Source organism: Myotis yumanensis, unplaced genomic scaffold (genome assembly GCF_028538775.1).
Source record: "Myotis yumanensis isolate MYYU_CA2020_CCGP unplaced genomic scaffold, mMyoYum1.0.hap1 SCAF_5, whole genome shotgun sequence".
Taxonomy (NCBI): domain Eukaryota; kingdom Metazoa; phylum Chordata; class Mammalia; order Chiroptera; family Vespertilionidae; genus Myotis; species Myotis yumanensis.
Window position 1 is genome coordinate 77,938,884 of NW_027223756.1, and position 21,387 is coordinate 77,960,270.

At 55.1% G+C, this 21,387-nt stretch overlaps 1 protein-coding gene across 1 annotated transcript; it reads left to right on the forward strand.

Annotated features, from left to right (window-relative positions):
- Positions 1 to 273: 273 nt before the first annotated feature.
- On the forward strand, positions 274 to 20,570 carry THOP1 (thimet oligopeptidase 1). The gene is made up of 13 exons (XM_070413872.1): positions 274 to 454; positions 3,830 to 4,042; positions 6,816 to 6,964; positions 8,924 to 9,031; positions 10,613 to 10,715; positions 13,313 to 13,473; positions 14,497 to 14,632; positions 15,094 to 15,460; positions 15,721 to 15,922; positions 17,897 to 18,083; positions 18,303 to 18,431; positions 19,499 to 19,635; positions 20,058 to 20,570. Exons 1-13 carry the CDS (start codon positions 439 to 441, stop codon positions 20,211 to 20,213), a joined length of 2,064 nt encoding a protein of 687 aa, XP_070269973.1. The 5' UTR covers positions 274 to 438; the 3' UTR covers positions 20,214 to 20,570.
- Positions 20,571 to 21,387: the final 817 nt, after the last annotated feature.

A 21,387-nucleotide genomic window follows, 5' to 3' on the forward strand; every position in this document is an offset into this window, starting at 1 on the left:
GTTTGAAGTTTGGATCCGTTTATTGAGGCTTCCTTGGTGATGCTGAATTGCTTACGTTTCTTTTCTTTTCTCTTTAAGGAGGAAAGGATGCAGGTACTAATTCATTCCGGGACTAGGAGCCCAGGCAAAGGACCAGCAGAGAGCTGCAAACGCTCAGAGGCTCAGAGGTGCCAGCCATCTGTCTCCGTCCCAGTTGCCGTCTCGTTTGTGTCTTTCTCTCCCTCGTGCGTGCGCGCGCGCGCGCGCGGAGGGTGGGGGTGGAGTGAGCTTGCGCCGTACCCTCCTCCCAGCGTTCAGTGGGCCCGCCGGGCGGTGGGTGCCTCACTTGCCACCGCGGCCGCGGAGCGGACGGAGGAGACCTGCGGACGCGGCTGAGCCAGACCGACGCAGACCAGGTGGAGGGAGAGGGCCACAGTGCACACGCGCCCGCCAGCCGCCATGAAGCCCCCTGCAGGTACCGGCCACCTCTCTGTGCGGCCCCGCTAGCGGGATCCAGGAGCCCCCTGCACCCTCGCGTGCGTATGGGCGTCGGGACTTAGGCCTAAGAGCGGAGCCCAGTGACCCGCGAGTGACCGGGGCCCTGCAGAGGTGTCGGCGAGCCCGCGACCTCGTGCCCTCCGGGGCAGATGAATGAACCAGCTTTTCCAGCGCTTCGCTCATTCAGCCAACTTCTCGTGGCTTCTGCTAAGGACGGGTCGGGCCCCGGAGTGGACTCTGGGAGAGACCATGAGTTCTAGACGGAGTTCCAGAGCCCGAGACAGACGGTCAGCAAGCAAAGAAGCAAGCGAGGGCTTTAGAGAGTGGTCAGTCCGTGCGGGGGCTGGTGGCGCTTTTTTTTTTTTTTTTAGAGAGGGCAGTCCTGGAGGGCTTCTCGGAGGGGGTGGCGTTTCGTCTTGGACTGGATGGGGAGAAGCCGCTCTCTGCCAAGACCTGGGGCAGGAGCGTCGCAGTTGGCTGTAACCCTGAGGGCAAAAGCCTGGAGGCAGGAACACGGGTAACACATTTGGAGAGTAATAGGTCATTTTGGCTAGACTACAGCTTTTATTTTAAAGGCAGATGGGCACTATGGACGGGTTTTCATTGGGGGCGATAGGACCTGTTTACGGTATTTTAGAAAATCGCCCAGGTTGTTGTGTGTTGCCTCCTGGAATTTTCCCTTGCCCACCTGGCCTTCCCAGTTCTTTCTCCAGCTCATTGCAATGGTGATGATGATAATTGTATTAATAATAGTAATTGCAACTAGGGTTGTGAAGGACTCAGGACGGCAGAGAACGTTGTCTGCCTTGTTCGCTGGAGGATTGTTAGCTTGGGGACCAGGCACGTAGGTGGTAATCAGTAAACATTTATGGAATGAAGGCGTCTGCTCAAGTTTTTCAAATTCTAGCTCCTCCAGGAGGTTTTCCTGACCCTTCCAGCTCATGTGGATCTCCCAGCTTTCCGGAGCTTCTGGAGCCCTTTACCACCAAATTTGATACAGACCTACAATCCCTTTCTGGCACTTCTGAAATTCAAAATGCTCTGCAAACAGAAAGATTTTTTCTGAAGTTCGAAGCAGTCTTTTGGCCAGAAAATCTGACCTGTGCTGACCTAAAGGCTTTCCTTTTCCCTCTTAGTATATATCAGTGGTTCTCAGCGAGGATGATTGTACCACCCCCGGGGCCCTGGGCAATGCCTGGGGACATCTGTGGTTGTCATGACTGGGAATGCTCCTGGCATAGAGTTGGGGGGGGGGGGGGCGGGCAGGGATGCTGCTCAGCACCCCAGAATGCCCAGCACGGCCCCAGCCCATAGAATGACCCGGCCCCCAATGTTGATAGTGCTGTTCAAAAACTACCCCAAAGATACCAAACACAGGTTTGAGCCAGCAGCACCTTGCAAAGGTCCCTAGTGTTCACAGGATGGGGAGTCCAGGACACTTTGGCCCTGCTCAACTCCTGGCTGTCCAGAAGGGGAAAATGAGGCAGCTGGGTGTTTCCGGGAGCCACCCCCTTGTTTATGGTGCATTCCACACCCACTCTTTAATAACTCAAGTAATTTGGGACAGGTGTAGCCATTCCAGATCTACAGGGTCTTCCTGAGAAAGGAATGCGGAAGGGAAGACCGGCAGGGTGAGGGCTCAGGACAGAGGAGACAGCCAGTAGGAAGGCCCTGGAGACTGGAGAAAGCCAGTGTGGCTGGTAAAACCAGAGCAGTTGGTAAAACCAGCTGGCCAGACCTGCCATACGGGACTCAGTAGAGTTTGGACAATGTAGACCAGGGGTCAGCAAACTGCGATATAAGGGCGCACATGGTTTAGCGTTGGCTGCCACATACCACCTCCCATGTGAAATGGGCTGTATGAAATCAGGTAGGTATAGACTTTCATGAAAGGTTTGAACTTTTCTTTTTAAATTAAATCCTTATTATTGAAAGTATTACATATGCCCTCTTTTCCCCCCATTGACCCCTTCTAGCTCACCCTCATCCCCCACCCCAGGCCTTCACCACCCTATTGTCTATGTCCATGGGTTACGCACATATGCATACAAGGTCTTTGGTTGATCTCTTCCCACCCACCCACCCTCTGAGATTCCACAGTCTGTTCTATACTTCTCTGTCTCTGGATCTATTTTGTTCATCAGTTTATGTTGTTCATTATATCCCACAAATGAGTGAGATCGTGTGATATTTATCTTTCTCTGATTGGCTTATTTCACTTAGCATAATGCTCTCCAGGTCCATCCATGCTGTTGCTCAGAAAGGTTTGAACTTGAATCCTGAGTGCAGGGTGGAGTAGGGGAGAGGGGACAGGGAGGCCTGACAACCAGATGTGCAGATTTACAAAGGTGAGGCGAGTACAGTGCACTAGTTAACAGTGTGGGAGCACAATCAGACAGTGGGCGTGAACCCCACCTCTACCACTTGTTGCCTATGATAGTGGTCGGCAAACTGCGGCTCGCGAGCCACATGCGGCTCTTTGGCCCCTTGAGTGTGGCTCTTCCACAAAATACCACGTGTGGGCGCGCACATACAGTGCGACTGAAACTTCGTGGCCCATGAGCACAGGTCGGTATTTTGTGGAAGAGCCACACTCAAGGGGCCAAAGAGCCGCATGTGGCTCTCGAGCCGCAGTTTGCCGACCACTGGCCTATGAGATCACTTGAACTCTCCAAATCTCAGGATTCATCTCCTAAGACAGGCAAATGCAGACTACAGCACTGTCTGAGAATTCAGAGAGGGGAAGAGTACAAAACATCTTACACTCTGAACCTTACACGGAAGTTGTCAAGTGATTGCTGTCAGTACAGACCACAGTCTCCTATCCAGAAGCTCTTCAGGGCTAGGGATGTTTCAGTAATCAGGGTCCTCCCCTATTTTAGAAAGGTAATACAGTGCACATGTCACGTATTGCATCCAGGGAGGCCTGGAGTGGCACCCTGTAATCAAAGTATTCCTTGAGTATTCCTTCCACCTCACCCCTATTGACATTTGGGGTCGGGTCGCTCTCTGTGGGGAGCCGTCCTGGGCACTGTGGGGTATTGAGCAGTATCCCTGGCCCCGACCTCCTCGAAGCAGTAGCATTACTCCCGGTCCTGATGACCTCAGATGTCCCCAGACATCATTGTCCCCTGGGGAGCAGATCACCTTCTCTAGAGGACTGATCAACCTGTGCCTCCTCACCAGGCCCTCGGGCCTTGCTCATCTGCAGAGAAACACAGGTCCTTCGGGGTCCCTCATTAGCCCCCCGTCACTGCCCCCCCCATCCCCCCCTCCCCCAGTTACTCTGACCCGAATTCTGGATTCTGGATGTGAAGCAGATGCCTGGTGTGGTGTTTTGTCCTCTGTGTAGCCTGCACAGCCGATGTCTTGGACAAGGCAGCCCCCTGCTCCGTGGTGAACTACCTGAGATGGGACCTGAATGCCCAGCAAATAGCGGAGCTCACGGCGGAGCTCATGGAGCAGACCAAGTGCGTGTACGACCAGGTGGGCTCCCTGAAGTTTGAAGACGTGTCCTACGAGAGTACACTCAAGGCGCTGGCTGACGTGGAGGTGTCCTACACGGGTAAGTCCAGGTCAGGATCCAGGCAGGGAGCTGCTGGACCCTCACCCTGGGGTGGTGCCACCCATTCCCTGGGGTGGTGATGGATAAGAGGTGCGGACAAAGGTAAAGGCACCCGGCAGGTGTGGCCCATTCCCATGAGCGCCCTGCTCCCCTCGGCCACCTGGGATGATCCGTCCTTACAAGCACGTCATCTGAGGGCCCAGAGGGGACCGCAGCACCCCTCTCAGAGCCGGCTCAGGTGCCTGCCTTGAAACTGGAGCCCTTCTCACTCCTTTCCAGGCCCAGGGGGTATTTGTTTTCTCTCTGAGAACTAAACTGAGACCTGAACTTGGCTCCCTTGCTTTTCTTCTCCCCAAGGCCTCCCTGCGCCTTGGGTAACCCGACGCCGTCCCCCAGCTGGCTTCTCTCCTCTGCAGGGTCTGTCTGCTTCCTTTGGGAGGAGTGAGGTGCTCAGTTAAATAGTTACAGCCCCTGCTTCCTGGAGCCCCCTGTGCAGGGGATGACAGTGTGGGGACAAAAGATCAAGGGAAGTCTCGAGGCGCAGCGTCCTGAGCCAGGAAAGCCCCTGACCCCAAATCTCGAGCAAAGTCGTTTTCTTGGGAACCATTGGGAATCCCTGCTGCAGGGTTCTCACGCGTCCCTGAGGCCTCACTGTGTCAGCTTTGCTGGTGTTGGCCGAGGGGTGAGGGCTCTGCGTTCTGCCTTTGCTTCCACTTCCCCACTTTGGGCAGATGGGCCTCAGTCTCCCCTTCTTCTCTCTCACAAGAGGTACTCGAAGGTCAACGGATGCTAATTCCCACTTACCAGCTGTCACTCCACCCCACCTCCACTCAGTGGCCCAAGTCATTCTAAGGAAAACTAAAATTGACTCCTGGTGCTTCTGGAGGCCAGAGTCCTGGGTGTGGCCTCCAGTGCCCTGCACTGCCAGCCCTCCTCACCCTCCCTGGGCTGTCTGCTGGCCACATGGCCTTGCCCTTGCTCGTTCCCGCCCCTCTTAGCCTGGAGTTCTTCTCACCCTCTGCGTTGCTGGATGTCAGACTACTCTGGATCACAGGGGCCCCTTCCCCGGCCCCCGCTTCCTGTGCCAGCTGCCTAGATTAACTCCTCACTTGGCACTGTTTGATGTTGCACTCAGGGCATGTCAGTCTGCAGATCCCAAACCCAGATGCTAGTTCTGTCCTTTTCGCTGTTCTTGGGCAGCCAGCAGCAGGTCCACCCAGGGCCCCACTGTTTATTTTATTTTATTTTTTTAAAATATATTTTTATTGATTTCAGAGAGGAAGGAAGAAGGAGAGAGAGATAGAAACATCAGTGATGAGAGAGAATCATTGACTGGCTGCCTCCAGCAAAGCCCCCTACTGGGGATTGAGCCCACAACCCAGGCATGTGCCCTTGACTGGAATTGAACCCGGGACCCTTCAGTCTACAGGCTGATGCTCTATCCACTGAGCCAAACCAGGTAGGGCAAGGGGACCCCACTGTTTAATACAAGTCAGCTGAGCAGGTCAGTCCTTATCCGGCCCTCAGAGGTCTTCATGCTTCAATGAAATGCATCCAGACCATGGAAGTGACCAAGCTGTGATTTGAATTCAGGTCTCCCCAATGCAGTGTGCTTTTATTAAAAATATTTTTATTGATTTCAGAGAGGAAGGGAGAGGGAGAGAGAGATAGAACATCAATGATGAGAATCATCAATCGGCTGCCTCCTGCACGGCCCCCACCAGGGACTGAGCCTGCAACCTGGGCATGTGCCCCTGACCGGAATCAAACCCAGGACCCCTCAGTCCACAGGCCGACGCTCCATCTACTGCACCAAGTGGGCCAGGGCAGTGTGTACTTTTTTTAAATCGTTTTTTTGAGACAATTCTTACACCATGTACTTCACCTATTGACAGCATATATACCAGTGGTTTTTAGTATATTTGTAGTGTTGACCAACTATCACCATGATCTAATTTTAGAATATTTTTGTCACCCCAAAAAAGAAGCCCCATCCCCCTCCTCCAGCAGCCGGGAATCCACTCGCTATCGCTGGATCTGTCTGTCCTGGACAGTTCACATGAATGGGATTCCACCCTGTGTGGCCTTTTGTGTCTGGCTTCTCTCACTGAATGTTGTGTCCACCCACGTGGTAGTGAGTGTCCCTGCTTCAGCCTTTCCGTGGCTGAGTCGCAGGCCCATGTGGACGGACCACATTTGTATATCCAATCACTGTTAGGGGCTGTGGATTGTTTCCACTGTGTGGTTGTTACGAATCCTGCTGCTGTGAGCAGGTGTGCCCAGGTTTCAGTGTGGACGTGTGTTTTTGTTTCTTGTGGGTGGACACCTAGGGATAGAATTATTGGGTCACATGGGTCTGTGTTAAAATTATGCTCTTATAGCCACTCCCTTCTTCTCTATTTAACAAAGTGTGAATGTGGTCTGTAAATTATAAAATTGTGGATTTAAAATAGAGCTATCAGCAGCCGTGGCTCTTTTTCTAGAATGGAATCCCTTCAACCTCTCCTGGTCTTGTCATACTTCCCTGTTACAGTCCTTGGCGTGGAGCATCATGAGCTAAATCTGTTTCTATTTGGACTATGAGATCCCGAGGACATGGGTGACAGCAATGATTTCTCTGTTCCGGTGCCCAGCCCAGGGCCCCGTGTAGAAAACGCTCACAGGACAGATCAACAAAGAGGGATGAGCTCTGTGCCTGGGGTGTGAGGTCAGCACTTGCCGGTTTCCATCCGGGACCCTGTTTCACGGTTGTCCCATTATCTCCCCGTTTCAGTTCAGAGGAATATCCTGGACTTCCCCCAGCACGTTTCTCCATCCAAGGACATTCGGACAGCCAGCACAGAGGCAGACAAGAAGCTGTCTGAGTTTGACGTGGAGATGAGCATGAGGCAGGACGTGTACCAGAGGATCGTCTGGCTGCAGGTGAGGGTGCTGCGAAGACACGGCACTGGGCACGTCATCAATCGGCTGCCCCTGCACGGGATCGAGCCCGCAACCTGGGCCTGGGCCCTGATCGGGAATCAAACTGGCAGCCTCTTGGCTCCTGGGTCGACTCCCAACCACTGAGCCACACTGGCCAGGCACTCCCCTGATTTTAAAAAGGCAGAAAACTGAAGAGTTTTAGAGATGGAAGGTGGGGATGACTGCATAGCAGTGTAAATGGACTTAATGCCAAATGAGCTGTGCATTTGAAAGTGGTTAAAGTGGTAAATTTTATGTCTATTTTGCCACAATTTAAAAAATCATTTAAAGAATGACAGACAGCCCTAGCCGGTTTGGCTCAGTAGATAGAGCGTCGGCCTGGGGTCCCGGGTTTGATTCCGGTCAAGGGCATGTACCTTGGTTGCAGGCACATCCCCAGTAGGGAGCGTGCAGAAGGCAGCTGAATCGATGTCTCTCATCGATGTTTCGGACTCTCTATCCCTCTTCTTCTCCCTCTCCCTTCCTCTCTGTAAAAAAATCAATAAATATATATTTTTAAAAAAGATATATTTTTAAAAAATGACAGGCAAATGGAGAGGAATAAAAAAAAAAGACAGTATGAAAATCCTAGGACTCCACACGCCTTTCCCGCATCCACCGTGTCCTTGCACTTTCCTGACCTTGTTGGGTGCTACTCAGAGATGATGTCCTATCTCCCTCGTGAGGTGAGCAGGTTCCAGTGGCCTGTGCTGGCGACACAGCACGAGTGTGGGCTCCACTCCAGCCGGTGCTCTTCTCAGCAGGAGCGGGAGCTTCACAGCTGATGACGGAGGGCTGGTAGCGGTGACTACACACGCTCTTCATGCAGCTCATTCACTCCCTTTGGGTTTTGGTTTTTTGTGTGTTTTTTAATCCTCACCCAAGGATATTTTTCCATTGTTTTTTTTTTTTAGAGAAAGAGTGGAAGAGAGAGGGCAAGACAGAGAGAACCAGCCGAAACCGGTTTGGCTCAGTGGATAGAGCGTCGGCCTGGGGACTGAAGGGTCCCAGGTTCGATTCCGGTCAAGGGCATGTGCCTGGGTTGCGGGCACATCCCTAGTGGGAGATGTGCAGGAGGCAGCTGATCGATGTTTCTAACTCTGTATCTCTCTCCCTTCATCTCTGTAAAAAATCAATAAAATATATTTAAAAAAAAAAAAAGACAGAGAGAACTGTTGATGTGAGAGAAACATCGATTGGTTGCCTCCTGCAGGCAACCTGACTAGGGCTTGGGCCAGGGAGGAGCCTGTAACCCAGGTATGTGCCCTTGACCGGAATCGAACCCAGGTCCCTTTCGTCCACAGGCCAATGCTCTATCCACTGAGCCAAACTGGCTAGGGCTCGTTCATTCCCTTTAAATGTGCTGACACGTCGGGCTCAGGATCAGTGTGCTTTGGTGCGTGTGCAGGCGCAGGCCTGGGGAAGCACAGCTGTATTGTTGTTGTTTTCATTGAAATTCTTATTGAGACAATTGCAGGCCCACATGCAGTTGTGAGAAATGCTTCAGAAAGGCCTCATCTGCACTTTGTCTGACTTTCCCCGGGGTATCGTTCTGTGGGACCCAAGTGGACCTCACAAGCAGGGTATTGCCCGCTCACCTATTCCCCTGGAAGGGCTCTCTTGCTGCATGCCCTCTGGGCTGGTCTCAGTCTGTGCCACGCCAGAAAGCAAGCATCTGGGTGCAGGTTCTGTGTGGACTCACGGCTTCATTCTCTGGGGTAAGTGCCCAGGAGGGCAGTTGCTGAGTCATACGGTCATTATACGGTTCTCTTTTCAAAAAACCACCAGCCTGTTGTCCAGAGTGGCTGGACTCTCTTACCTAACCTCACCAACATCTGAGTGAGCCGGTCTCTCTGCTGCCTCTCGGCCTGTGGCACTGACATGATTCTTCACTGTAAATAGAACTTTTTCTTATTCTAGGAAAAAGTTCAGAAGGACTCACTGAGGCCAGAGGCAGTGCGGTACCTGGAGCGACTGATCAAGCTTGGCCGAAGGAATGGGCTCCACCTGCCAGAGGAAACTCAAGAAGTGAGTGCCAGCTGTGGGGGTGGCGGGGGCGGGGCGGGGGACCCATGCTTTCCCGCGCCCATCTGAGGGCCCGTCCTCTGGCCTAATGCTGCCTGAACCCTGTGGTGGGAGATCTGTCTAGAGCAGCTCTCTCTCTGCACCTGCCCTGCTCTCAGTTCTCCAGGGTCATGGGGGGCTTCCCCAGGGTCACAGGACTCCCTCAGCGAAGGAGGGAGTACAGGCTGAATCAGGCACCTCCCTGCATGCCACCTTATTCAGCTGTCCCCATGCGTTGGCTGCTGTGGTATTAAGGAAAAGCTCATTGCTCCTGTGTCTCCTCCACCCTCAGTACTAGGCTACCGCACGCTTCCCTGCTGATGCCAGATGTGTGAGGATCCCACATGAAGGAGCTTTCTGACACCGGCTGGGTGTCCTGCACGTTAACTCCGTTCTGACACTTTACCAGGAAAGGCGTCAGGTTCCGCAGGGTCAGGTTCAGCCCCACAGGCCTGGCCCTACCTCAGACCTGTGATATGAATTGGAGGGTCCCATGACCCCTCCTTAGACTAGATTAATTTCCTAAGTGGCTTGCAGAACTCAGAGGACCCGTAACTCACAAGATCACTGGCTCAGTGTAAAGGTTATGACTCGGCAATAGCAGGTGGAAGAGATGCAGAGGCCGCGGTAAGGGGAGGGGCTTGGCGCTCCCATGCCCTCCCTGGTGCACTTCTCTCCCCACGTCTGCGTGTGTTCACCAACCCCAGGAGCTTTCTGAGCTGATCCTTTTGGGAGGTTTCATTACATTTGCAGGATTGATGAAATCAGTGGCCCTTGGAGACATTTCAACCTCCAACCTCCAGCCCCTCTCCCCTCCCAGAAGGTGGGGAATGGGGTGGGACTAAAAATTTGATCCATCCTGTGACTCTGGGCGTTTTGGAAGTGGACTCGTTAACAAACTCAGCTGTGGTGGGAGGGGTCCTGTCACTTTTGTGCCCCTGGGCCTCTTTCACTTGGCAAATTCCAAGGGTTTAGGATCCACGTGTCCGAAACGGAGCCAAGTCCAAATGCACGTTTCTTATTGTGTCGCAGTATCGCAGAGAGAGGCGTCCCCTGTTGCCCAGCTGGGAACTGAGGCTGCTCCCAGTCCTGTGGTTGATGGGGTGGCGTCTGCCTTCACCCTCATTCCCTCTTCTCGCCCCACGCCAGGCAGCCCTGGGGTTTCCAGAGGATTCACCCTGGGGCCCAGGCACTTCCCTTGTGCCCTGCGTCTCTCCCTCACCCAGCTGGGTCAGTTTTAAACTGTTCCTGAAAACCAGATGGACAAACATTGAACTCGGTTGGGATGTCCAAAAGCTTAGGCTGCAGACTCTGGGGATAATTCCTCAGTAGGAGGTCCAGAAGGCTCTTGGCTGGGGACCCAAACAGATGGGGACACGCCTCGAATCCCTGCATCATGAGGTTGCTCAGCGCAGCAGGCAGGTGCTTGTGCCGAAAACCTCCTGTTTCCCCACCTTGTCTGCCTCCTCTCCTGTCGGTGGGAGCCCCAACCCTGAGGGTATCTTAATGGCAGTGCTCCCCGCTCACGGCTCTTCTCTCCCTCAGAAAATCAAAGGCATCAAGAAGAAGCTGAGTCTCCTGTGCATTGACTTCAATAAGAACCTGAATGAGGACACCACCTTCCTGCCCTTTACACGAGAGGAGCTGGGTACGTGGAGGGCTGTGTGGGGAAGGCAGCCATGTCCTCAGCCAGCCTCGGGGCACGGTCTCGGGGAGACCCTCCAGGACCGCTGCCTCCGCCTCGGAGGCCGAGCATTTGTTCGACGCCCCCGGGCAAGGGGGGTTTTCCCGCTTGGAGTGTTCGGTGTTTTGGAATCTAATCTGCGGTTCTAGGTCCTTCCTGGAGAGGCCGTGTTCTGTCTGTTGAGATTCTGGCCCTGCGACATCAGGTTCTGGCCCTGTCTGCTGGGACATCCACCTGACACTCGCCCCTCTTCATTATTTTTATTGTTTAAAATCTTACAAAATGAAGGGGATAGACTGAATCAGTGGTTCCCAAGCCTGGCTGCATGCGGGAATTTTGAAGGATTGGGGCTTAGGTGTCCTTTCTAGTTTTTACTCTTTTCTCCACTTCCCTTTTCCTGCATATTTTATTTTGAAAAATGTCACGCCTATGGGAAAGTGACGAGGATGGCGCTGTGGAGAGCCCTGCGCTCTTCGCCTGTCCTCACCCTCTGCTAGTGTCCGCTTCCCCTCCTCTGCTGATGCTGTGCGTGTATTATTTCTGAACCTCTGAGAGTGACTTGTCAGCCTCGTGGCGCTTCAGCAGGAAGAGGGATGTTCAGGAAACAGCATCGAACAGAGCCGTGGAGAGTGCGGATAGGTTTCCCCCACCAGCTCCCCGCAAGGTGCTCGCTCTCCCATCTGGGATCCGCGTAGTTTTGTGTCTCGTCAGGCTCCTTTCCTATCGAACAGTTGCTCAGCCTTTTGCAGTTTCCCCCCCCCCCCGTCTTTCCCAACATTGACCGTTTGGAAAACCAGGCCAGTGGCTATGCTGCAGCCTGTGAGAGCCCCTGACGAGGCTGTGTGTCCTAACCAGCGGTGCGTCTTGCAGTGTGGCGTCATGTTATGTAAGACCCGGCTCTGTGAGTCCAGTAGCCTTTGCCTTGGAGGTGGCCAGGGTGCAGAGTCCTCACTGCGGGTGGCTGCCCTGCACAGAGACCCAGGGACACGCACTTCCCGGAACAAGGACTTACAGACTGATCACCACTACGCCCCGCCTCCCCTCATTCCCATTCAGCCCCCGCTGTTTCCCGGACAACAAGTCCCACCATGTGGCTCCTGACATTTAGGAAAGCCGCCATGTTTCCTGGCCAAAGGGTAATCCCGGGCCTCTGAGATTCAGGAACGAATCTACTCAACCTCACTGTACATGGGACTGCCTTGCTGTCTGTCTGTCCAGCCTGAGGGCCTCGCTGTGTGGGACTGGCCTCTGGCCTCCTGTGTGGGCAGCTTGAATCCCCAGCATATGGAGCAGATGACTGTTCGCCCTGCCTGGCCTCAGAGACCGTGTCTCGCGGGGTGGGGCCGGTGGCGGCGGCTGGGACGTGTCTGGCCAGCCTGGCAGGGTCCGGCCCTGTCTGCAGGTCCGGCTGAGCAAGGCTGTGGCACTTGTTTATTTTTTTCTGTTTGCAAAAGGGATACGTGGTGTTATTTTACCAAAACACAGGCAACATGTCTCTTTCTATATGTATCCTTTCCTCTCCCCCCGACTGTCCCCTCCCTGCCCATGAATCTTAATTACTGGATGAGGTGATTGTCTGCCAGATGTGGCCGTTGTGACATGACCAGCTTTCCCTTCATGATCAGTAATTTCTCAAGAGAAGCTTTGAGACCACTGCCCACCACATTTCCACCCCCCAGTGTAGCACCCATGGGTGGCTTTCTAACTCCATCAATCTTGGTACATTTGTTAGTTGATTTTCTCATAAGTCAGAGTTTTCCCGTACCCCCACTTATTGATTGATTTATCTATATCATTGTGGACTATAGATGCTGTTTTATTCAGTGGGTTATGGTCTGCTGCTGTCATTATTTATGTTGATGCTAAGATTGACAGCTGGAGAAAGCCAAGGCCAGCAAGTGGGGGTGAGAATGGGCAGACACACTGATGGACTCACACACTGTGTGGCCTTTTGTGTCTGGCTTTTCTCATAAATGTTCCCTGCCTCACCGAGGGCCAGGATAGGACTCCTTAACCAGTTAACTGCCATAAAGTTAATATGACTTAAGGGGCCCATTCAAGCATGCCATATCCCTGTTAGTCTTTGAGCACCTTTTCTAAAAAAAATTAATATGTTTTATTGATTTTTAGACAGAGAGGAAGGGAGAGGGAGAGAGAGATAGAAACATCAATGATGAGAGAGAATATTGATTGGCTGCCTCCTGCGTGCCCCACACTAGGGATCAAGCCCGAAACCTGACCTCCTGGTTCATAGGTCGATGCTCAACCACTGAGCTACACGCCTGGGCATGAGCACCTTCTTTTTGACACAAGATGTTCTAGGCTCATTCCGTCCTTTCCCGGGAGGTAGGAACCCTGAAGGTGCCAGTCCGAGGGCATTGCACCCGGTTCTCTGACATGGAAGGACAGGTCAGGAGTGGGGCTGTCGCAGCAGGTTAGGCCGCTGGGAAGGGGGCGTTGCTGCCAAGTGGGGGCATAGTCAGGGCTTCTGGGTCATTCCTAGCGCAGCCCTCCCACTGTGTCTACGCTGGTCTTTAAAAGCCCCCCAATTTGGTTCACAGGAGGGCTTCCTGAGGACTTCCTGAACTCTCTGGAGAAGACTGAGGATGAGAAATTCAAAGTCACCCTCAAGTACCCTCACTACTTTCCTCTCCTGAAGAAATGCCACGTCCCTGAGACCAGAAGGAAGGTGGAGGAAGCCTTCAACTGTCGATGCAAGGAGGTGAGAGGGCGGTGCCAGGGTCCGGCTGTGGGGCTCCGCCTCAGGGCTCTGTCCTTGGAACAGTCGGGTCTGGACCTGGGAGGCGCTGGGCCTGTTCTGTCTGCTCAGAGCAGGGGTTAGCAGCGGTTCTCAACCTGTGGGTCGTGAACAATGAAAATACATCCTGCATATCAGATATTTACATTACGATTTATAACAGTAGCAAAATTACAGTTATGAAGTAGCAACGAAAATAACTTTATGGTTGGGGGTCACCACAACGTGAGGAACTGTATTAAAGGGTCGCGGCGTTAGGAAGGTTGAGAACCACTGATTTAGAGTGTCTCGAACTCAGGACTGGATAGGGGTTAGCATCCCCTTGTCTTCATTCCCATCCTGGCCCCCAGGCTTGACCTGAGAGGCAGAGTTCCAGGTCCCAGGGGAATGGCATGCTGGCTGGCACTGCTGGCCCCCAGCCTGAGTCCCCTCATGTGACTGGAAGCTCTCCACTCAACTTCCCAGTGTCGTTTCTTTCCTGTGCACCAGCCGTGCCTGTGAGAGTGTTCTGTTCTGAATGGACTTCTGTCTCTCCCTGCACGTGAATCAGACGGGTTTCATGTTGTGTTGGCCCCATGAGCTTGGTTGGCTGGTTGGCTGCCCGGAGGTGCCGGTAGAGATGTGGTGCAGTCTTGAGCCCTGGACCAGGCCTTTGGTGGGGGCACCCGGTGCACAGTGCCTCCTGGAGGCCGCCCTGGAGAGCCCCGGCCCCACATTGCTTTCCATGCGGCTTCAGCACCCTTCATGGTTCACACCCTCTGTGTTTCCACAAGGAGCCGAGGGCTGATAGCTCGTGTGCCAGGACAGAAACAAGTGTGTAGAGACCCAGGCCGAGGGCAGGAGGGAGGGAAAGCGGGTGCGGAGCGGAGCCAGCCAGGGCCTGAGAAGCCCTGCAGCTGCTGAGACCCATTAGAGGGACTGGATGCTGGCCTGGGATCCCCACAGGCGGGAGCGGCACCCACAGGCCCGCTCACTTGTTGGTTCCAGGAGAACTGTGCCATCCTCAGGGAGCTGGTGACCCTGCGGGCCCAGAAGTCCAGCCTGCTGGGCTTCGGTACGCACGCCGACTACGTCCTGGAGATGAACATGGCCAAGACCAGCCAGACGGTGGCCACTTTCCTAGGTAACCGGCCTTCCTCCGCCTCCCGTGTGCTGTTCTTGACTGTGACGAAATGGTGCCTCTGAGAGCCCCATCCTGTCCACCCTGAGGTGGGCGTCCCGATGACGCCTCTGACCCCTGTGTTTGACCTGAGGGATCCTAATCTCACGGCTGAGCGTTGGGGCTCTGAGGCGAGGCCTGCAACTGGCCCTGCTCTGCCCTTCGGGGTGTGAGGCCTGGATAAGCAGCTCACACGTGGCTGTTGTTTCCTCCTTGTGAAAGCGAGACCTGTGATCTCTCCCGGGGCTGCGGTGGGTGACACGGTGCTGGCCTTAAGCTTTTGTCTCAGGCCCGTCCTTCCCATGCGGGGCACCAGGGCCCTGACAGCTGGAGAAAGCCAAGGCCAGCAAGTGGGGGTGAGAATGGGCAGCTCCGGTGTGCCCGCTGCAGGGAGGTAGCCTTGCCTTTCCCCTCTGTACCCCCAGACGAGCTGGCACAGAAGCTGAAGCCCCTTGGGGAGCAGGAGCGGGCGGTGATCCTGGAGCTGAAGAAGGCCGAGTGTGAGAAGCGGGGCCTGGACTTCGATGGGCGGATCAATGCCTGGGACATGCGCTACTACATGAACCAGGTGGAGGAGACGTGCTACAGCGTGGACCAGAACCTGCTCAAGGAGTACTTCCCCATGCAGGTGGTCACCAGGGGGCTGCTGGGCATCTACCAGGAGTTGCTGGGGCTGACCTTTGACCTGGAGGAGCACGCCGCTGTGTGGCACGAAGACGTGAAGCTGTACTCAGTGAGGGACACGGCCTCAGGAGCGGTCATCGGGAAATTCTACCTGGACCTCTACCCCCGGTGCGTGTGAGCTGGGGCGGAAGGGTGGGGGGCCAGGAGCGTTCATACCTTTGGGGATGTGTGCACTCCCTCCTCCGCTGAGAGCCCTCAGGGTGTCTGTCAGCCTCAGCCGGCAGGTGGGTTGATGGAGGGATGCAGGGTCAGGGAGTGGCAGAATTGGGGACCAGCCTGGGGTCGCTACCCCTCTGGGCCAGTTAGCAAGCAGAGCAGACCCCCAGCCAGGCCTGACCCTGCCCCCTCCCTCCCCCCACAATCCCCAGGGAAGGCAAGTATGGGCACGCAGCCTGCTTTGGCCTGCAGCCAGGCTGTCTGCGACAGGACGGGAGCCGCCAGATCGCCATCGCGGCCATGGTGGCCAACTTCACCAAGCCCACCCCGGATGCCCCCTCCCTGCTGCAGCATGATGAGGTGGAGACCTACTTCCATGAGTTTGGGCATGTGATGCACCAGCTCTGCTCTCAGGTGCGTGTGGGGCCAGGGGCTGGCAGGGAAGAAGGCAGGGGCGCCCCCCTGCGCCTGGTGGTTAGTGGGTCTGGAGGCAGTTTTCTCCGTGTTGGATTCTTCGTGTGGCGTTGCCATGGATAGGGTAATACCCTGTTTATTCATTTCCATCACAAATCCCCATGGGGGTGGGTTAAACAACAGAAATGCCTGATGTCCTGGTGCTGGAGGCTGGAAGTCCGAGGTCAGTGTGTGGGCAGGGTTGGTGAGCTCTCTCCTGGGTGTGTAGATGCCAGTTTTTCCACGTCCTCACATGATTGTCCCCCTGTGTGTGTCTGTGTCCTGATCTTTTCTTAAAAGACAGTGGTCGTATTGGATTAGGGCCTATCCTAGTGACCTCATTTAATCACCTCTTAAAGATCCCATCTCCACGCATAGTCATATTCTGAAGTCTTGAAGGTCAGGATTTCAATATATGAATTTTGGAGAGACACAGTCAGCCCATAATAGCTCTCAGAGAACTGTTAGGTTAGTGAAGATAATATACATATGTAACATGCTTAGAGTAGTGTTCATGCCAGCCTCATGACCTGCTAGCTCACATTAAGAAATATGCATGATCCTGTGAAAGCCAGCGATGACAGCCTGAGCACATGTTGCAGGACCCAGAAACAGAGCCGGCTCTGGATTCTGTGCGCACTCACTGAGCCCAGTGAGAGGCGGCTCTGGATTCTGTGCGCACTCACTCAGCCCAGTGAGAGGTAGCTCTGGGTTCAGTGCACACTCACTCAGCCCAGTGAGGAGGGCGAGGGGCAGACATGGAGCCTTAGGAAGTTGAAGCAGCTTCCCCATAGAGGCCCTCAGTGGCAGAGACAGGACTCACCTGGGTGTTCTGGGCCCCCAGCCTAGTGTCCGGGCCACGGGACCCAGCCGTGCGCATGGCCCCTCTCACACAGTCAGCCCTTCCTCCTGATAACAAAAATGTGCTTGGGGGCTAAACGGGAGTGGGTGGGAACTGGGTGCTCAGTGATTTTTAGTCCATTCACCAAGGTGTACAGCCATCGTCACTGTCCAGTTCTGTAATATTCCATCGCCCCCAAAAGATCCTCCTTGCGTATTAGCTGTCACTCCCCACTCTGTCCACCCCCTCCCCAGCCCCTGGCAGCCACTAATCCATTCTCTCTCTCTGGATGTGCCTGTCCTGGACATATCACACTGATGGACTCACACACTGTGTGGCCTTTTGTGTCTGGCCTCTCTCACTGAGCATCATGTGTGCAGGTCCATCCATGTTGTAGTGAGTGTTGGTGCCTCACTCCTTTTCATGGCCGAGTCATGTTCCAGAGTGTGGATGGGCCACTATGAATGTGACCATGTGTCCTCCTCTCCTAGGCCCCCTGCCTCACCGAGGGCCAGGATAGGACTCCTTAACCAGTTAGCTGCCACAAGCGTCTATAGACGCAAGCGGCGGGCCTTCTGTAATTAAATTCAAAGTATCGTGGCACTTAACTGGTTAAATCTCTCAGCAGCTTGTTTGGCTGATTAGCTGCCAGACCCAGGTTTTGGCTGCACTGGATCAAGTGCTATTTTTCAGGAAAAATCTCAGACACACTAAAGTGGACAAGAATACAGTGTACCTTCCAGCATCTGTCATCAGGTTCCACTGTTTCCAGGCTTTGGCCTTTGGGGGACAGGCTTTTTGAGAGTGCTGGCTTTGTGGGTGGGAGAGGGAAGCTGGGTGGCCAGCAGGGAACATGGGTGCTCTCTGCCTCCCTGTGTGTCCCTGGCTGAGACAGGTCAGCCAGCAGCTGCCCAGAGAAACGTGATAGTCCCCATCCTCGGCCACGCCTCATGGTGTGGAGGAGGAAAGGCCCCGCCTAGGATGTTATCCACCCGCCCAGGTGTGCCGTGACCTGTGTGCCAGATAAGGCCAGGTGGACGGGAGCTGGCCAAGCAGGGTATGGCATGCCTGGGCTCTCTGCCCCGTCCCCACAGGCGGAGTTTGCCATGTTCAGCGGGACGCATGTGGAGCGTGACTTTGTGGAGGCGCCTTCTCAGATGCTGGAGAACTGGGTCTGGGAGAAGGAGCCGCTGCTCCGGATGTCGCAGCATTACAGGACGGGCAGCGCCATCCCCCAGGAGCTGCTCGAGAAGCTCATCAAGTCCCGGCAGGCCAACACAGGTGTGTCCTAACGCGCCCTGCCTCGGTGAGGCCCCGGCCAGCCCGGGGCCACCTGTAGTCCCCATCCCTCAGGCCCTGAGGCCAGGGAAATAGGGGAGTTCTTGGTGCCCGTGCTGCAGCCTGCGAGGCCCGGGTATGCCCGCGGGGATTTTGGGCCACCCCGACTGGAGGGCTGGGCAGAGCACGGGGCCAGCCTCCCATCTCCTTCCTCCTGACTAGGTCTCTTCAACCTGCGCCAGATCGTCCTGGCCAAGGTGGACCAGGCCCTGCACACGCAGAAAGCCGCCGAGCCAGCCGAGGAGTATTCCCGCCTCTGCCAGGAGATCCTTGGGGTCCCAGCCACGCCAGGTAGCTGCCCGTGGGCCTGGCCACCTTGGAGGTTAGGGGGTCTCTGTCCTCTGGGTCAGAAAAGACCTCGTGCTGCTTGAAGGGAGTTGGGACGGTTTATAGGTTCAGCTTACCCGAGAGAAGCAGGCGGCCCCTGGCCTCCCTCCTGCTTTGTGTTCCCAGCCCTTGGCTCCAGTGCGGAGCCTGATGGGCAGTAGGTGTGGGTGACTCCATCCTTCCTCACTGGTTACATGTCCCTTCCATGTCCACTGTGCCTTCCTGCGCCTCCTCGGGCGACCTCCCACACAAGGCTTTGTGAAAAGCCGGAGGCGCAGGAAATACGAGTGATCTCATACTCTGGGGATGACAGTAGACAAGGTTATTTTTGTTTTTTAAAAATATATTTTATTGATTTTTTACAGAGAGGAAGGGAGAGGGATAGAGAGTTAGAAACATTGATGAGAGAGAAACATCGATCAGCTGCCTCCTGCACACCCCCTACTGGGGATGTGCTCGCAACCAAGGTACATGCCCTTGACCAGAATTGAACCCGGGACCCTATAGTCCACAGGCCAACACTCTATCCACTGAGCCAAACCGGTTAGGGCAGTAGATAAGGTTTTGATGTGTATCCTCCGTGTGCCTGTGTGTCCTTGTACATATGTACATATGAGCACACTCAATAAACATACATGAAGGTAATTGAGATTTAATGTAAATAGCGTTGCATTGGTTTACTGTTTCTTGAGCATTTAAAAACCCTTCAAAAGTGTCTTAATCGACGCATGTTCTCTGCTGTGTGGACGAGCCTTGCCTTACCCCAGGGTCCCCCAACATTGAACCCTGGGCGGTGGCAGCTTGCGTTGCTGAAATGCTGCAGGTGAGCCCTCTGCACGTCGGCAGCTGCCAGGCACAGGTTGATTGAGTTCCTCTGGCCCACTCCCCTGGCCCTGCTTTCTGGAAGTGTCAGGGCAGGTTCCCCCTTCCAGGTGCGAGTGTCTCTGATGTGGCTGCTCTGAAACCCCCTCTTATTAGGGGGAGTCGGGGACCAGGCCAGGGCACAGCAATAGCCTCATGTGTCTTCCCAGGGACCAACATGCCTGCGACCTTCGGCCACCTGGCGGGCGGCTACGATGCACAGTACTACGGCTACCTGTGGAGCGAGGTGTACTCCATGGACATGTTCCACACACGCTTCAAGCAGGAGGGCGTCCTCAATGGCAAGGTGAGGGGAGGACGTCCAGGGCTGCTCCCCACTGCCCAGGACCAAGAGCAGGTGTCCATGGCCTCGGCCTGAGAGCCTGTGCAGCAGCCCTGGCAGGGCAAGGCCCTGGGCAGAGTGGGGCCCTCCTTTGGCTCTTCAGGCCTCCACCTGAGACCCTATAAGGCTCGGGGCTCAGCCAGTTTCCCAGCCCTTTGTTTAGTCACAGCAGAGGCTCAGCCACCCCTGTCCTGAAGGGGTCCTGCATGCACACTGTGTGCACGTTCAGTCTTACACACACACTTGCACACTTGCTCTGAGATCCCCATCAAAGTGTCAGCACACACTCCCTCGTGATGTTGATGTGGGCGCCCATAGGCCCCCTGGGAGCCGGGGAGGGATGCTGGAGGACCCTCGACCAGCCCCGCCCCTCTTCCCCCCTGCAGGTCGGCTTGGACTACAGAAGCTGCATCCTGAGACCGGGTGGCTCCGAGGACGCCAGCGTCATGCTGAAGCTCTTCCTGGGTCGTGACCCCAAGCAGGACGCCTTTCTCCTGAGCAAAGGCCTGCAGGTGGAGGGCAGCAAGCTGCTGGCCTGCTGATGCGCCCGGGGGTCCCGCCAGCCCTGGATGGGGGCTCTAGCTCCCGCTGCCCTGGTGCCTTAGCTCCCAGCCTGGAGACAGGGTGGGAGACGGTGGCCTCCAGCTCAGCGTCCCGGGGAGGGTGGGGCAGGGTGAGAGAGGGCCGTTCTCTCTGGTCGTTTCTCATAGCCAGTGTCCATGACCCCACTCAGTGGCTAGCCTGGGCTGAAGAGAGCTCGTCCTCAAGATGTCCGGGGAGCGCTTGTGTCCGGGCAAGCCTTCCTCTTTGTTGCACTAATATAGCCCAGCCCCTTCCTGGTCATTTGTCCTAGGAAAGGGATGAGTTCTTTGAAATTCATCCATTAAAAAAAAAAGGAAAAAAGAGACTGCTGCTCTGTTCTCTGACGCCTGTCCTTTCTGCGCGGAATAGTGGAACATTGGTTTCCACCTTGTGATCGATGTGGGTCCCTAGGAAGAGCTCCCAATAAGCCCTGACCTGGCGATCAGCCCTGGGGGACAGGGCAGTTGCCGGCGGCTCCGTCTGTGCTGGAGCATTCTGGATTGTGACCGTGTGGGTCCCTGGGAGACCGCTGAGCTGTTGGAGTGACTGCAGCAGGGGGGTGGGGCGTGTGGAGCTGGGGTGCCAGGGTCCCTCACCAAGAGGTGTGTTTCCTGCCAGCCTCTCACCTAGCACGGTTCTGGGAAAACCCTCGTCCCCGGGCAGCGCTGGGTAATGTGGGGCTGAGGCTGCCCACCGTGTGCAGCAGCCGCTGTCTGCCCTTGGCCGTGGTAAGTCCCGGTGGCCAGGCTGGGTTTGCAGTTTGACAGGAGCTGGTTTCTGTTGGGACACAGCTGCTGGTGTCCTTTCTTGTCCACATGACCTTGAGGACTGAAAGGCAGGTGTGCCCTGTCCTTGCCACTCAGGCTGGCTGTTAGGATGTGGAAAGCCTGGGCCACGAGGAAGGGTGGCCTTCCTGGGCTCTCGGGTAATTGTTCAGAAAGGCCCTAGTGGTCATTTTGGTTGCAGTAGGAATGTGGAAAGGGTCCTTCATCATTGAGCAGGATGGGTGACTGTCCCGTCTTCCTTTGGCCTGGAAAGTCCATTTTCTTCCCTGGATTAAGGGGTGCGGCCTTTTGCCATTGAATCGCTCACTCCAGTTTTTGCACCCCCCTGTCCGCCCCCTGCAAAGAGGAC

Coding starts and splice junctions, on each gene's coding strand:
- THOP1 (XM_070413872.1), top strand. Junction 13,474..14,496: donor TCAACTGTCGATGCAAGGAG/GTGAGAGGGCGG, acceptor TGTTGGTTCCAG/GAGAACTGTGCCATCCTCAG. Junction 14,633..15,093: donor GACGGTGGCCACTTTCCTAG/GTAACCGGCCTT, acceptor CTGTACCCCCAG/ACGAGCTGGCACAGAAGCTG.